Genomic DNA, 15,419 nt, shown 5'->3' with positions numbered 1-15,419 from the left:
TTCAAGAGTAAATTCATAATGTTCACAATCATTTGAGCTTGCTCAAGGCACAGTTTGTATTCCCAGTCCCTGTGAGACTCCACAGACTTGCATTTAAACAGTAGATTTTAAATGCACAATAATAGCGCAGTGAGTATAAACACAGACAGAACGTGAGAGTATTTTATTTTTTTCATTCTATGCAAACTTTTTGAATATTTATTTGTTTAAATTTGAAATATTAAAATTATACATACTGTGATACATAATTTCATACAAGAACTAAAATTCATTCATACATGAAATGTTTTAAAATTAATATTTTTACAATTGAAATGTATTCTTGTCCTTAAAGTGTTAATTGTTTTAAAATTTAAAATGAATCAAGAAAAAAACTTTACATTAGTGTTACAATTTAGTAATTGCCTAAATTTTATCTTTTGTAGAATTTCAGTTTTTAATAAAATTTACTTACTAGTTATTGGAAAATTATTTATGTAAAGTAATATGACAAGCTATAACTAAAGAATCAAAGTTCACACCATTTCTCTTTTTCTCTCTCCCTTCTCTCTCTAAAAAAGAAAAATCAATAAACAGTGTCTGGTGAAGATTAAAATAAAAGTTTACACTATGTAGGTAGATATAAAAACTGTTAAGTAAATAGTTGTACATTTTTACTTTTTTGAATTCCAATATTATTTTTGAAATATCTTTTAATTAGCATGATTTTCTATACAAAGTTCAGTGAAAAAAATATTCACTGACTGTGTCTTTTCTGTCCATTTTACTATTTGTTTCATTTCATGAGTATTTCTGAAAATATGTTTCCATTAAAAAGAGGAAGTTGTTAAAAATGTACTCTGGGCATCAAATATGCTAGGCACAGCCTAGTCATAGGATATAGCAATACAAACTAATAGTACAATAGTGGTTTCATGAGAATTTTCTTTTTAAATATATTTTCTATTGTTAACATTTATTAGATTGTATTTATTTATTTTCAGAGCAAGGGGAAGGGAGGAAGAAAGAGAGGGAAACATCAATGTGTGGTAGCCTCTTACACGCTCCCAACTGGGGACCTGGTGTGCAACCCAGGCATGTGCCCTGGGAATCAAACCAGTGACACTTGGTTCGCAGGCCGACGCTCAATCAATCCACTGAGCCATAGCAGCCAGGGTCTCATGAAAATTTTTTAAATGAGACATTTCCTAAAGCTATAGTGACTTGCAAAAAGGATATTGCATCATTTGATGGCGTGGGGATGGTAGGGGTTTCATCTTTTTACTTCAGATATTTAAATTACTTTTAGCATTGGGATTTCCTGCCATTAAGTATGAATGTTTAAAATAAAAAGCAGGAGCAATAATAGCATAAACAACCATAACTGATGTTGGCCTATAAACCCCAGCCAAAAGCAAAATGATTTTCATCTAGCTTTAGAAAATGGTTTGTTTTGACAAGACAAACCCCTTGGGGACAGCTTTAGATGTTCTGAGTGTCATAAGATGTATATGCACAACTCAGGACAAGCAGCAAAGAAGTGTCATCATGCTTGTCAAGTGGAATATTAGAATTGAGTTTACAGTTGAGTCCAGGAGTCAATGTATAACATAAAAGTTATGGTAACATAATAAATAGTATGCAATAAACTACTTAGCATATAAAAAGTTACAATTGTGTCATTTGGCTCAGTGCATCATTCCTGCACTACAAACATTAGTTTTAGTTTCAGACATAGGGAATATAATATCTTCTTCATACAAAGAAGGAGTATTCTTGATGACTTTTAGTGCCTGTTGACTAGCCTCTATTTTTCTATTCATTCCTCCATTCAAAAAAAATTCCTGTGCCGGGCAATGTGGCAGTCAGTGATCTCCATAGTCTCTGATCTCCATCCTGCCAATCAGAATACGCAGGCACTGCAGGGATGTTTCCATAATCTCACTGCAAATCAGTGATACGGTCAGGACAAACAGCTAACCCTCTTCCACTCCGTGCATTCCTCCTTAGCATACAGTCAGAGAATGCTGGAACTACAAGGGATGTTCAGCTACGCTTGTAGCATTGGGTGAGTTTGATGGCTAGATGGGAAGCTAACTTGTTATAACAGAAAGTGAGACTTAGAAGTAATTTTGTAGTGTTGGTCACATATCGAGGGAGGTGAAGTTTTATATGTATTTTTGTGTAGTAGAGGATGGTGAGTAATAATTTTCTTATTTTTTGCCGTCCAATCTTTTTATTTTATTTTAAAGAAATGGAGTGCCAGTGCGTCTTGGTGGCTATCTCAGTATCACAAAATGTGTTAGCATTTGACCAACTATGTTCAAATAAATATTCTGATTTTTAGCTATCTCCATGACTTTTATAAATGTCCCCAAAGAATCATGTTCTGTATTTTCTTATGGTTGGTAAAATTTAAACTTCTCCCACCTAATGCTTATTCCAATTGTTCTGAAAAAACTAGTAGTCTCCATGACTAGTAAACCATGATCCAAATGTGTTTCAATTCATGCATCTGCCATGAGATTCCTGGCCTCTCTGTCTTTGCCCTTTCATTTCCTCAGTTTTAAAATATCTCCCATGCCCATTCACTGTTCTAATTATCAAAAAGCTAACCATTCACTGAGGTTCAGCTCAAATACAACCTTTCCATTAAGCCTTGCCCTGACAGCCCTAGCTGAAGTGAATCTTCTGCACACCCATGCAAAGTTTGCACCTCTTTACTCTGTTGTTTTGTTCTCCCACTTTCTTTTCCACTGGAAGGCAAGCCCCATGATGACAGGCAACCATTTCTTATTTATTTCTACAAGATCCCTCTGCTTTTAGTCATGATAAGGTTGAAGAAAAAAGAGCGGTAGATAGAAAATTTACTTCAGATACAGAGACTTTGTTGTTACTTAATTTTGTCTCGCCAATTAAATGGTAGGTTTCTTGAGAGAAGGAGGTCTTTGTCTGTAATTATTATTTAGTTTTTCATAGAATTACAGGCTCCATAAGCTATGATTAACTTATCCAAGTAAATAAAAAGGGAAGTTAGGAAGCTGAGATAGACTGTTAACCTTAGGGAGAGCATTGGACTTCTGGAAACAAAGGTTTCACTTGGTCTTTCTCCCTCTGCCTCCTTGCTTTTTTTGTCATAAGTCTAGCCACATCCAGATGTTATATTGTTGGACACTTCCTCTTGCTAAATTATCTTACCCTTTCTCTTCAATTTTTTGAAAACCTCATTCTCATAACTTGACTTTCATATTGCTTTCATTTTTATTCTGAATTTTAGAAGCAGTTAGGAAGTTTTAAAGTGAACTTATTTAAGATCTCAGAGCATTTACAAATATATAAATATTCAGAGGTCCTAAAAGTTTTTGTAGGTCTCTTGTCTCAATATGATTCCTGAAAACTCAACAAGATACTTATTCTGAGCAAAGATTGATATTATGTGAGCAGAAATTATAATGAGAGGTTTATCTGGTGTTAGGAAATAGCTAGAAATGAGCATGTTCATCCTGGCAAGGGTATAGAAAGGAAGTAGGACATTATGCTAGGTAGAGCAGTATGGTGAATGCAGGGCCATAATAACATATATTAGCAGGGACTTTCAGTCAAGTTGGAGGCATAGGTAAACACAGTATGCCTTCTCTTACAACCACATCAAAAATCACAACTAAACTTGAGAACAAGAACAACTATCACTCAGAACCATCAGAAACCAGGCTGAATGAAAGTCCAGCAACTATGAAATTACAGAAACCACATTCATCCAGACTGGTAAGAAGGATGGAGATGTGGAATGGGCTGGCCCCACATCCATGTGTGGTGGATAAAAATTTGGGAGGGATATTTTGGGAGTGAGGAGTCTCAGCCCCACATGGGCTCCCAGCCCAGGGGTTCCAGTGCCAGGAAGATGAGTTCCCATAACTTCTGGCTACAAAAACTAGTAAATATTGAGTCAATGGGACTGGAGTCTCAAGCAGTTCCTTTTAAAGAACCCACACATTGACTTACTCAGACTAACTAATTCTGAGCTTCAGCACCAGGGTAGCAGCTTTAAAAGCACCAGTGGTATATGGGGAGGAACTGAAGTGACTAGCATCAGGGTGAGAGCTGGGGGACAGCTTTCTCCCAGACAGAAAAATGGGCAGAGGTCATTGTCCCTTTTCCGAACCCTCCCCCTACAGAGCCACAGAGCTGGGAGGTACGTGCCATATCTGAGACTCCATTAAATTGGCTATTTTCCCCACCCTGGGGATCCTCTGAGTTTCCATCCCAACCAAAATATGGACTCACAAAAGCTGTTAACAGTGACTTTTCCATAAAAATAGCTAGTGTTGGCTCATACTTCACAACTTCCTAAATCCTCTCAGACAAGCAACAGCTGGCCTCAATGATCTCCCAGCCCCTGTACCTCTTGCTAAGTGGTACCAGAACCGGCACTAGCAGCAGCCAGTTTTGGATCACGTTTGGCTTCACCTGGGAACCTCAAAGCTCAGCACAAGTAGCAGCCATCTGCAGATTGCTTTATAGCCCATATAGGGTGACCCTGTGTAGAACACAGGTTGGGGCAGACTTTGGCATGCACCACCCAGGAAACCCCAGAGTTTGTGCACACAGTGAACAGCTACAGAACACGTTGGAGCACAACCACCCTCTTGTTGTACAGCTGATTCTCCATGGAGGGTGGAGGTTGATGGTCAGTGGTCACAGCCAGCCTTTGCAGCTGACTGGTCTGGGTGAACCCCTCCCATTGACCTGCCAACAGAAAGCAAGGCTCAACTATAAGAGGAGGGGGTACTCAGCACACATGAGGGTGTACCTTGATTACCCAGCTTGGGTGAGAGGGGAGGCTGTGCCTCTGGACTCTATAAGACACCTACTATATTAGGCCACACTACCAAAACAGGGAGTCATAGAAGCTCTACCTAATACATAAAAACAAGCACAGGGAGGCTGCCAAATGAGGAGACAAACATGGCCCAAATGAAAAAAAAAGTTAAAACTCCAGAAAAAAACCTAAACAAAATGGAGATAAGGAATCTATCAGATGCAGAGTTCAAAACACTGTTTATAAGGATACTCAAGGAACTTAGTAAGTATCTCAGGAGCATAAAAAAGGTATAATTAGGAACAAAGGATACACTAATTGAAATAAAGAACAATTTATAGGGAAACAACAGTAGAGTGGATGAACCCAAGACTTGGAACATGTGGAAGCAAAAAACAACCAAACAGAACAAGAAGGAGAAAAAGAACCCCCCAAAACAAGGATAGAGTAAGAAGCCTATGGGCCAGTTTCAAGTGTCCCAACATTCACATCATAGGGGTTCAAGAAGGAGAGGAGAAAGAGCAAGAAATTAGAAATCTATTTGAAAAACTAATGAAAAAAATGTCCCTAATTTGGTGAAGGAAATAGACATGCAAGTCCAGAAAGCACAGAGAGTTCCAGACAAGATGGATGCAAAGAGGCCCATGCCAAGACACATCATAGTTAAAATACCAAAGGTTAAAGATAAAGAGAGAATCTTAAATGTAGCAAGAGAGAAGAAGTTAGTTTTATTTACAGGGGAGTTCCCATAAGACTGTCAGCTGACTTCTCAAAAGAAATGTAGCAGGCCAGACGGGACTGGCAAGAACTATTCAAAGTCATGAAAAGCAGGGACCTACAGCCAAGATTGCTTTACCCAGCAAAGATATTATTTAGAATCAAAGAGCAGATAAAGAGCTTCCCAGACAAGAAAACACTAACGAAGTTCATCATCACCAAACCATTATTATATGAAATATTAAAGGGACTTACTTAAGAACAAGATCAAAACTATGAACAATAAAATGGCAATAAGTACATATCTATCAACAATTGAATCCCCAAACAAACTAAGCCAACAAGAAGAACAAAGACAGAATCATTGATATGAAGAGCATTTTGATGGTTGCCAGGTGAGAGGGGGGTGTAGGAGAATGGGTGAAGAGGGGAGGGGACTGAGAAGTACAAATAGGTAGTTACAGAAAAGCCATAGGGATGTAAAGTACAATATAGGAAATGGAGTAGCCAAAGAACTTACATGCATGACCCATGGACATGAAAAAAGGTGTAGGGATTACCTGAAGGAGTGGGAGATGCTGGGTAGAGGGCAGCAAAGGGGGGAAAATCAGGACAACTACAATAGCATAATCAATAAAATATAAATAAAAAACATATATCAGTTATTTTCAACCTGTTTCACCTCATGGCACACATAAACTAATTACTAAAACTCTGCAGCGCACCAAAAAATATATTTTTTGCTGATCTGACAAAATAGGTATAATTTTGATTCATTCATATCAAAGGCTATTGATTGTTGGCTGTTGTCATTTTTAAAAATTTGACAACCTTGGGAAGAAGTCAGTGTCCCTGATTACATAGTCAGTTATTACATGTCTAAAATTATTATGGTACACCATTGTGCCCCTTGTAGCACATCAGTTGAAAATCACTGTCATGTATTTGTATTGTGAGGATTAAAAGAGTTAAAGTACTTATGAAGTATAGTAAGTAATTGATAAAAAACATTTATTACCTATTAAAGTAGCTATAAAATAAAATAAGTAAAAATAAAATAAAATACAATAAAAATATTTTGGAATTTTATAATATTTTGGATATTTATGAAATATTGAACAACTAAAGAAATGATTTATTTGTTTTTTTCAATAAATATTTATTATGTACTTACCATGTGCCAGACACTCTGCTACTGATTCTTAATTACTGGAAAATATTATCTCAAAAAATTATAGAATCATGCTGAATAAATCTTTGGTAGAAACTTTTCAAGTGGGAAATATCTGGTCCTTCCAGAACATATTTGAATTTAATTTTTTTTCATTTTTCAGGGGAAAAGTCATGTACTACACAAATTAATATTAAAAGAGATTCCGTGCAAAATGTCTCAGCAGGGAAATCATTTGACCTGGAATGTCCTGTGAAATACTGTGCTGATAACATACCTGATGTGACCTGGTGCAAGCTTGAAGGAGAAAAGTGTCCACCTCTTGGGAAAGGACATAAGATATACACGAAGGTTGAAAAAGAGAATATTTTTGTCTCTAGTCTGCATTTTGATCAAGCACTGGCTAGTGCCAATGGATCATATCGCTGTTCTGTGAATGTTTCATCTGGACTCATCGAAGGCTTCTCCATAACTATTTATGTGACAGGTGAGTTCTATACACTGAGACTATCTAATATTTTTCTCATTATGTTTCAAGGAAAAGGAGAACCCAGATTCTCAAATAATATGTTAGACACTGAACTTATATAAATCATTAGAACATTGCCACACCTCATAGGCTGTAAAGTTGTGCACATGTTGTGTGTGTGTATGTGTTTTGGGGTGAGTGAATTAAAGAGCAGAAAAATATGTAATAAATTTTATTGTTTTTACCCTGACCCACCAATGTGGCTCAGTTGGTTGGAGCATCATCCCATACACCAAAAGGTTGAGGTGTTGAGGATCTGATCCCCAGCCAGGGTGCATACGGAAGGCAACCAAGAAATTTCCCTCTCACATTGATGCCTTTCTTTTCTCTCTCTCTCTCTCAAATCAATAAACATATTAAAAATCATTGTTTTTGCCTTAAGGGAGGATAAAATTTACTTGGTAAGTCCATAAGTAGATCACTGAAATGTGGGAGAATTACAAATTGAATACCAATAGCAGTAAACATCTTTTATTCTCTGTCCTTGTTTGCTTTTTCTTTTCTTTTTTTCTTTCATTTTTTTGTCCTTGACTTTTACTAATAATAGTTCCTTAAAGTTATGTTAAGAGTTCATAGTTTGCACAAAAGGCAAAATGCACACAAATAACCTGACTCCTTGATAAAGTTTAAAAATATTTATGGCCTTAACCATCTCCCCAGACCCTCTCCAGAGGGCCCCTAAAAGTTCAAACTACAGAGGAAAGACAGGGTGGTGTTAACCTAGGCAAAATCAAGCTGAATGAAACATAGGGGGGAAAAAAAGAAGACTTGGGGACAGTAAAAGAATTGGTTTATAAAAATCCCATAGCTAATATCATACACACTGGTGAAAAACAAAGCTTTCCCCCTAAGAAGAGGAACAAGACAATAATGTATGCTTTTGCCACTTCTATTCAACATTGAAATGGAACTTCTACTCATAGCAATTAAGCAAGAAAAAATGAATAAAAATATCCAAATTGTAAAGGAAAAAGTAAAAATATTTATTCAAAGATGACATGGTCTTATGTAAAGAAAGTCCTTTAAAATCCTCAAAAACTACTAGAGCTAATAAATAAATTCAACAAGTTGTATGCTCCATGGAAAAATAGCAATATTTCTTTTTTTTATTATTTATTTATTTTATTTCTTCCATTTTTAAAATTGTTCTATTACAGTGGTCCTGTATTTCCACCATTGCTCTCCCCTGCCTAGCCCACCTCCCCCTTCTCTCACAGTCAACCCCCACCCTGTTTTCCATGTCCATGGGTCACTTACATTAGTTCCTTGACTAGACCCTTCCCCTTCTTTCTCCACTTCTCCCTCTCCCCTCTGTTCACTGTCAGTCTGTTCCTTGTTTCCATGCCTCTGGTTCTATTTTGCTCATTTTTTTGTTCATTAGGTTCCTGTGAAATCATCCGATATTTTCCTTTCACTGCCTGACTTATTTCGCTAAGTATAATACTCTCCAGTTACATCCATGTTGTTGCAAAAGGCAGGAGCTTCTTTTTTTTTGCTGTAAAGAATTTCATCACGTAAATGAATAAGAGTTTTTTGATTCAGTCATCTACTGATGGGCACTTAGGCTGTTTCCAGCATTTGGCTATTGTAAATAACACTACTATGAACATAGGGGAGCATAGGTTTTTCTGAATTGATATTTTAGGATTCTTTGGGTATTATCCTAGCAGTGAAATTGCAGGATCAAAGGCAGTTCCATCTTTAGTTGTTTGATATGTTAATGATGGCCATTCTGACCGGTATGAAGTGGTATCTCATTATGATTTTAATTTGTATCTCTCTGATGGCTAGTGATGTTGAGCATTCTTTCATATGCCTATGACCCTCTGTATATTCTCCTTGGAAAAGTGTCTATTCAAATCTTTTGCCCATTTTTTAATTGGATTGTCTGTCTTCTTAGTGTGGAGTCATATAAGTTTTTTAAATATTTTGGAGATCAAACCCTTGTTTGAGCTATCATTGGCAAATACATTTTCCCATACAGTTGGTTCCTTTTTCACCTTGCTAATGTTTTCTTTAGCAGAGCAGAAACTTTTTAGCTTGATGTAGTCCCATTGGTTTATTCTTTCATTTATTTCCCTTGCCCTGGGAGACATATCAGCAAAAATATTGCTGTGTGGGATATCTGAGATTTTACTGCCGATGTTTTCCTCCATGACTTACGGTGTCACAGCTTACATTTAAGTCTTACCCATCTCAAATTTATTCTGGTGTATGCTGTAAGTTGGTGTTCTAGTTTCATGTTTTTGTATGTTCTTTCCAATTCTCACAACACCATTTGTTGAAGAGGCTAGTTTCACTCCATTTTATGCTCCTTCCCCTTTCGTCAACTATTAATTGACCTCAGAGACCTCGATTTATTTCTGGGCTCTCTATTCTGTCCCATTGATCTATATGTCTGTTTTTATGTTAGTAACAGACTGTTTTGATTACCCTAGCTTTGTAATGTAGTTTGATATCAGGTATTGTGGTTCCTGCTACTTTGTTCTTCTTTCTTAAGATTGCTGAGGCTAGTCAGGCTCTTTTTTGGTTTCATATACATTTTTGAAGTATTTGTTTTATGTCTGTGAAATATGTCATTGGTATTTTAATAGGGATTGTGTTGAATCTATAATTTGCTTTGGGTAGTATGGACATTTTAATGATGCTGATTCTTCTCATCCACGAACACAGTATATGCTTCCATCAATTTGTATCTTCCTTAACTTCTTTCTTCAGTGTTATGTAGTTTTCTGAGTACAGGTCTTTTAACTCTTTGGTTAAATTTATTCCTAAGTACTGTATTTTTCTTATTGCTATAGTAAATAGGATAGGATTTTTTACCCTAGTTTCTATTGCTGATATTTCATTGCTGGTGTACAGAAATGCCTTCAATTTCTGAATATTGACCTTATACCCTGCTATTTTGCCAAATTTACTTATTAGGTAGAGTAGTTTTTTGGTGGAGTCTATAGAGTTTTCTGTGTACACTATCATGTCATCTGCAAATAATGACATTTTTACTTCCTCTTTTCCATTTGGATGCCCTCTATTTCTTTTTCTTGTCTGATCACTGTGGCTAGAACTTCCAAAACTATGTTGAATAGAAGTGAAGAGAGTGGATACCATTGTCTTGTTCCTAAACTCAGGAAGAAAGCTTTTAGTTTTTGCCCATTGAGTATGATGTTGGTGGCAGGTATTTCATATATGGCCTTTGTTATGTTGAGGTATGCTCCCTCTTTTCCTAGTTTGCTGAGTGTTTTAATCATAAATGGGTGCTGAACCTTATCAAATGCTTTTTCAGCATCTATTGATATGATCATGTGATTTTTGTATTTCTCTTTGTTTGTGTGGTATATTACATTTATTGGTTTGCCAATATTATACCATCTTGCATCCCTGGGATAAATCCCACTTGATTATGGTGTATGATCTTTTTAATGTATTGCTGGATCCACTTTGCCAATATTTTGTTAAGGATTTTAGCATCTATGTTCATTAGCAATATTAGCCTGTAGTTTTCTTTCTTTGTTGTGTCTTGACCTGGTTTGGGAATCGGGATAGTACAGCCCTCATAGAAAGAGTTCGGGAGCCTCCCTCCCTCTTGGATTTTTTGGAATATTTTGAGAAGGATAAGAGTTAGTTCTTCCTTAAGTGTTTTGTAAAATTTACCTGTGAAGCCATTTAGTCCAGGGCTTTGTATGCTGAAAGTTATTTGATTATTGCTTCAATTTCACTAGTTGTTATTGGTATATTCAGGTTTTCTGTTTCTTCTTCATTCAGTTTTGGAAGTTTATATTTCCAGAAATTTTTCCATTTCACCCAGGCTGTCAGATTTCTTGTCATTTAGTTGTTCGGAGTAATTTCTTATAATCCTTTGTATTTCTGTGGTATTGGTTGTGATTTGTCCTCTTTCATTTCTGATTTTATTTATTTGGGTATTCTCTTTCTTTCTTGATGAATCTGATTAAAGGATTGTCAAACTTGTTTACTTTTTCAAAGAACCAGTTCCTGGTTTTATTGATCTTTTGAATTGTTCTTTTAGTTTTTAATGTCATTTAATTCTGCTCTGATCTTATTTTTTTCCTTGTACTTGCTCTAGACTTTGTTCGTTGTGGTTCCTCTAGTTCGTGTAGATATAGGGTTAAGTTGTTTATTTGAGATTCTTCTGTCCTTTTTAGGTAAGCCTGTATTGTTATGAACTTGCCCCTCAGGATTGCCTTTGCTGCGTCCCATAGGTTTTGGGCTCTTGTGTGTTCATTATCATTTGTTTCCAGAAACTTTTTGATTTCTTCCTCGATGTCATTGTTAACCCATTCATTCATTAACATCATGTTATTCAGTCTCCATAAATTTGAATTTTTTTTTTAGTTTTTTTCCTTGAGGTTGATTTCTTGTTTCAAGCTATTGTGATCAGAGCAGATACTTGATATGATTTTAATTTTCTTGAATTTGTTGAGGCTTGTTTTGTGTCCTACTATGTGGTGTATCTTTGAAAATGTCCCATGTGCATTTGAAAAGAATGTATATTTTGCTTCTTTGGCGTGAAAGGTTCTGTATATATCAATTAAGTCCATTTGATCTAGAGTGTTGTTCAGTGCCACAAATTCTTGGTGTTTCTTTGCTTGGAAGATTTGTCCATTGTTGACAATAGGGTGCTAAGATCCCCTACTATGAGGGTGTTGCTGTAGATATCCTTCTTGAAGTCCTCCAAGACTTTCCTTATATATTTGGGTGCTCCTATGTTGGATTCATATATATGTACAAGGGCTATATCTTCTTGATGGATTGTTCCCTAAGTATTATGAAATGTCCTTTTTTGTCTCTTTTTATGGCCTTTGTTATGAAATCTGTTTTGTCTGATATAAGTATTGCTATCTCAGACATTTTTATGTTCATTTACTTGAAATATTTTTTTCATCTCTTCACTTTTAGTCTGTGTAGATATTTTTGTTCTGAGGTAGGTCTCTGGTAGACAGCATATATGTGGGTCATGCTTTCTAATCCATTCAGCTACCCTATGTCTTTTGATTGGTGCATTTAGTCCATTTACATTTAAGGTTATTATTGAGAGATATTTATTCATTGTGATTTTTCCCATTTGTACCTGTGTCCCTCTTTGTCTCTCTCTGTTTCTTCATTTTCTTAAAGCAGGACATTTAGCATCTCTTGCAATGCTGGTTTGGTGGAGATGTATTCTTTTAGCCTTCTTTTGTCTGGGAAACTCCTTATTTTGCCTTCCATTTTGAATGAGAGCCTTTCTGGGTAGATTAGTCTTGGTTGTAGCCCTTTGTTTTTCATTGCTTGGAATATTTTTTGTCATTTTATTCTGGCTTGTAGTGTTTCCGTTGAGAAATCTGATGATAGCCTTATAGGAGCTCCCTTGTATGTTTTAGCTATTTCTCTCTTGCTGCCTTTAAAATTCTCTCTTTGTTTTGAGTTTTGCCATTTTAATTATGATGTGTCTTGGAGTGGGCCTGTTTGGGTTCATCTTCATTGGGATTCTCAGTGCTTCCTGGACTTGTGTGACTTTTTCTCTCATCAAGTTAGGGAAGTTTTCTGTCATTACTTTTTCAAACAGGTTTTCTATCCCTTGCTCCTTTTCTTCTCCTTCCAGTATTCCTGTGATACAGATATTATTATGTTTCATGTTGTCCTGCAGCTTGCTTAAAACTTCTTCATCCTTTTTCAGTCTTTTTTCATTTTGTTGCACTGTCTGTGAATTTTTTTCTGCATTATCCTCCAGCTCACTGAGCCAATCATCTGCTTCATCTAGCTTGCTTTTGATCTCCTCTACCATGTTCTTCAATTCAGAAATTGTATTTTTCATTTCATCATAGATCTTATTGATAGTTTCTATGTCCTTTTTAATGCTCATGTAGTTCTCAGTAAGTTCCCCGTAGCTTCCCTGGAATTCTTCGTAGTTCCTCTGGAGTTCTGTGTAGTTTTCTTAGAGTTTGCTGATCTCATTGAGCTTCCTTATAATCATTATTTTGAATTCCATGTCTGGTAGTTTGCTTATCTCTATTTCATTTAGCACTCTTTCTGGGGATTCCTCCTTTCCTTTTAATTGGTGGTTGTCTCCTTATTTTTTGTGTGACTCTTCTTGTTTGTTTCAGCTTCTTGGATTGATCTGAATTTGACTTCCTGTCTTCTTGTTGTGACCTTCTGTGGTAGGAGACCTGTGGGATTCAGTGGTGAAGTCTCCTTGATCTCCTGAACTTGATGCTCTGGGAATGTTCTTTATGCCATTTATTTGGGCTGTCTGGTTGTATTTGGGTTTTGGTTGTTGTTGTGTTGCTCTTTGGTGGGTTCTTCCTTCCCGGTAGCTGACTGAGAGTCACTCCTCCCACCATGTCTTATATACTTTTGTAGAGGCGCACTTTCTTTACTTCCTGGATTTGGCCCTGGTGGCAATAGTAGTATTTCTATGCACTAGCAATGAATTAGCAATCTGAAAAAGAAATTAAGGGGATAAATTTCATTTTGAATACTATCAAAATGACAAAACACTTAAGAATAAATTTGACCTAGAAGGTGCAAAACTTATAATACACTGAATAAAACATAGTTGAAAGAAATTAAAGAAGATGTAAATAAATAGAAAGACATCCTATGTTCATGGACTGAAAGGTTTAATATCATCAAGATGGCAATATTTCCCAAAGTGATCTACATATTCAATGCGAATCTCATCAAAATCCCAACAATCTTTATTTGCAGAAATGGAAATCAGATTTTAAAAGTTGTAGAGAACTGCAATGAGCCCAGAATGGACAAAAAATTTTTGAGAAAGAACTATGTTGGAGCAATCAACACTTTCCTATTTTAAAATTTATTACAAAACTTCAGTAATTAAAACTATGGTATTGACACAGGATAAATATATAGATCATGGAATAGAATTAAGAGTCCTGAATAATTCATACATTCTTGGTCAGTTGATTTTTTTAAGTATATTTCATTGATTGTGTTGTTACAGTAGTCCCAGATTTTCCCCTTTGCTCCCCTCTGCCCAGTAGCCTCCTTCCCCCTTAATTCATGTTCATGGGCCATGCATATAAGTTCTTTGGCTTCACCCTTTCCTATATTATTCTTAACTTCCCTCTGTCTATTTTGTACCAACCAGTTATGCTTCTTAATCCCTGCACCATATCCCCATTTCTCTCCTATCCTCCTCGCAGCTGATAACCCTCCAAACGATCCCCATACTATGATTCTGTTTGTATTCTGGTTTGCTTAGTTGGATTTTGTCCTTATTTTTTAGAGTCAGTTGTTGATAGTTATGAGTTTGTTGTCATTTTAGTGTTTATAGTTTTGATCTTCTTTTTCTTAAATAAGTCCCTTTAACATTTCATATAACAATGGCTTGGTGATAAGAAACTCTTTTAACTTTACCTTGTCTGGGAAGCACTTCATCTGCACTTCCATTCTAAATTATAGCTTTGCTGGATAGAGTAATCTTGGTATTAGGTCCTTGCTTTTCATCACATTGAATATTTCTTGTCAGTCCCTTCTTGACTGCAAAGTTTCTTTTGAGAAATGAGCTGATAATCTTATAGTCACCCCTTTATAGGTAACTCTCTGCTTTTCTCTTGCTGTTTTTAAGATTCTCTCTTTATCTTGAACTTTTGGCATTTTAATTATGATGTGTCTTGGTGTGGTCCTCCTTTGGTCCATCTTGTTTGGGACTCTCTGTGCTTCCTGGACTTGTTTGTCTATTTCCTTTGCCAAATTTGGGAAGTTTTCCTTCATTATTTTTCACATAAGCTTTCAATTTCTTGCTTTTTCTCTTCTCCTTCTGGCACCCTTATGATTAGGATATTGGCATGCTTAAAGTTGTCCCAGAGGATCCTAAGCCTCTCCTCATTTTTTTCAATTCTTGTTTCCTCATTCTGTACTAGTTGATTATTTTTTTCTTCCTTATATTCCAATTCATTGATTTGAACCCCGGTTTCCTTCCTTTCACCATTGGTTTTGTGTGGATTTTCCTTCGTTTCATTTAGCATAGCCTTCACTTCTTCCCTTATGCGTTTGCCACACTTAAGCATATCTGTCAAGCCTGTGCGCATCTTTATCACCAGTGTTTTGAATTCTGCATTTGTTAGGTTGGCTATATCCTCGTCTGTTAGGTCGGCTATCTCCTCATTGCTTAGTTCTCCCACTGGAACCTTGATCCATTTCCTCTTTTGGGCCATACTTCTCTGTCTCCTCATCTTGACAGG

The 15,419-nt window shown here is 36.2% G+C and overlaps 1 protein-coding gene across 1 annotated transcript in view; it reads left to right on the top strand.

The window, feature by feature from the left end:
- The window catches only part of BTLA (B and T lymphocyte associated), a 39,651-nt gene that overhangs the window by 10,278 nt on the left and 13,954 nt on the right, over positions 1-15,419 (top strand). Inside the window, exon 2 of the mRNA XM_090263478.1 lies at positions 6,850-7,173. Coding sequence (XP_090119604.1) covers positions 6,850-7,173 — 324 coding nt within the window. The remainder of the gene's footprint in view (positions 1-6,849; positions 7,174-15,419) is intronic.

This window comes from Furipterus horrens, unplaced genomic scaffold (genome assembly GCF_987537825.1).
Source record: "Furipterus horrens unplaced genomic scaffold, mFurHor1.1.pri manual_scaffold_1, whole genome shotgun sequence".
Lineage (NCBI taxonomy): Eukaryota > Metazoa > Chordata > Mammalia > Chiroptera > Furipteridae > Furipterus > Furipterus horrens.
This window is presented reverse-complemented; position numbering and strand designations above follow the sequence as displayed.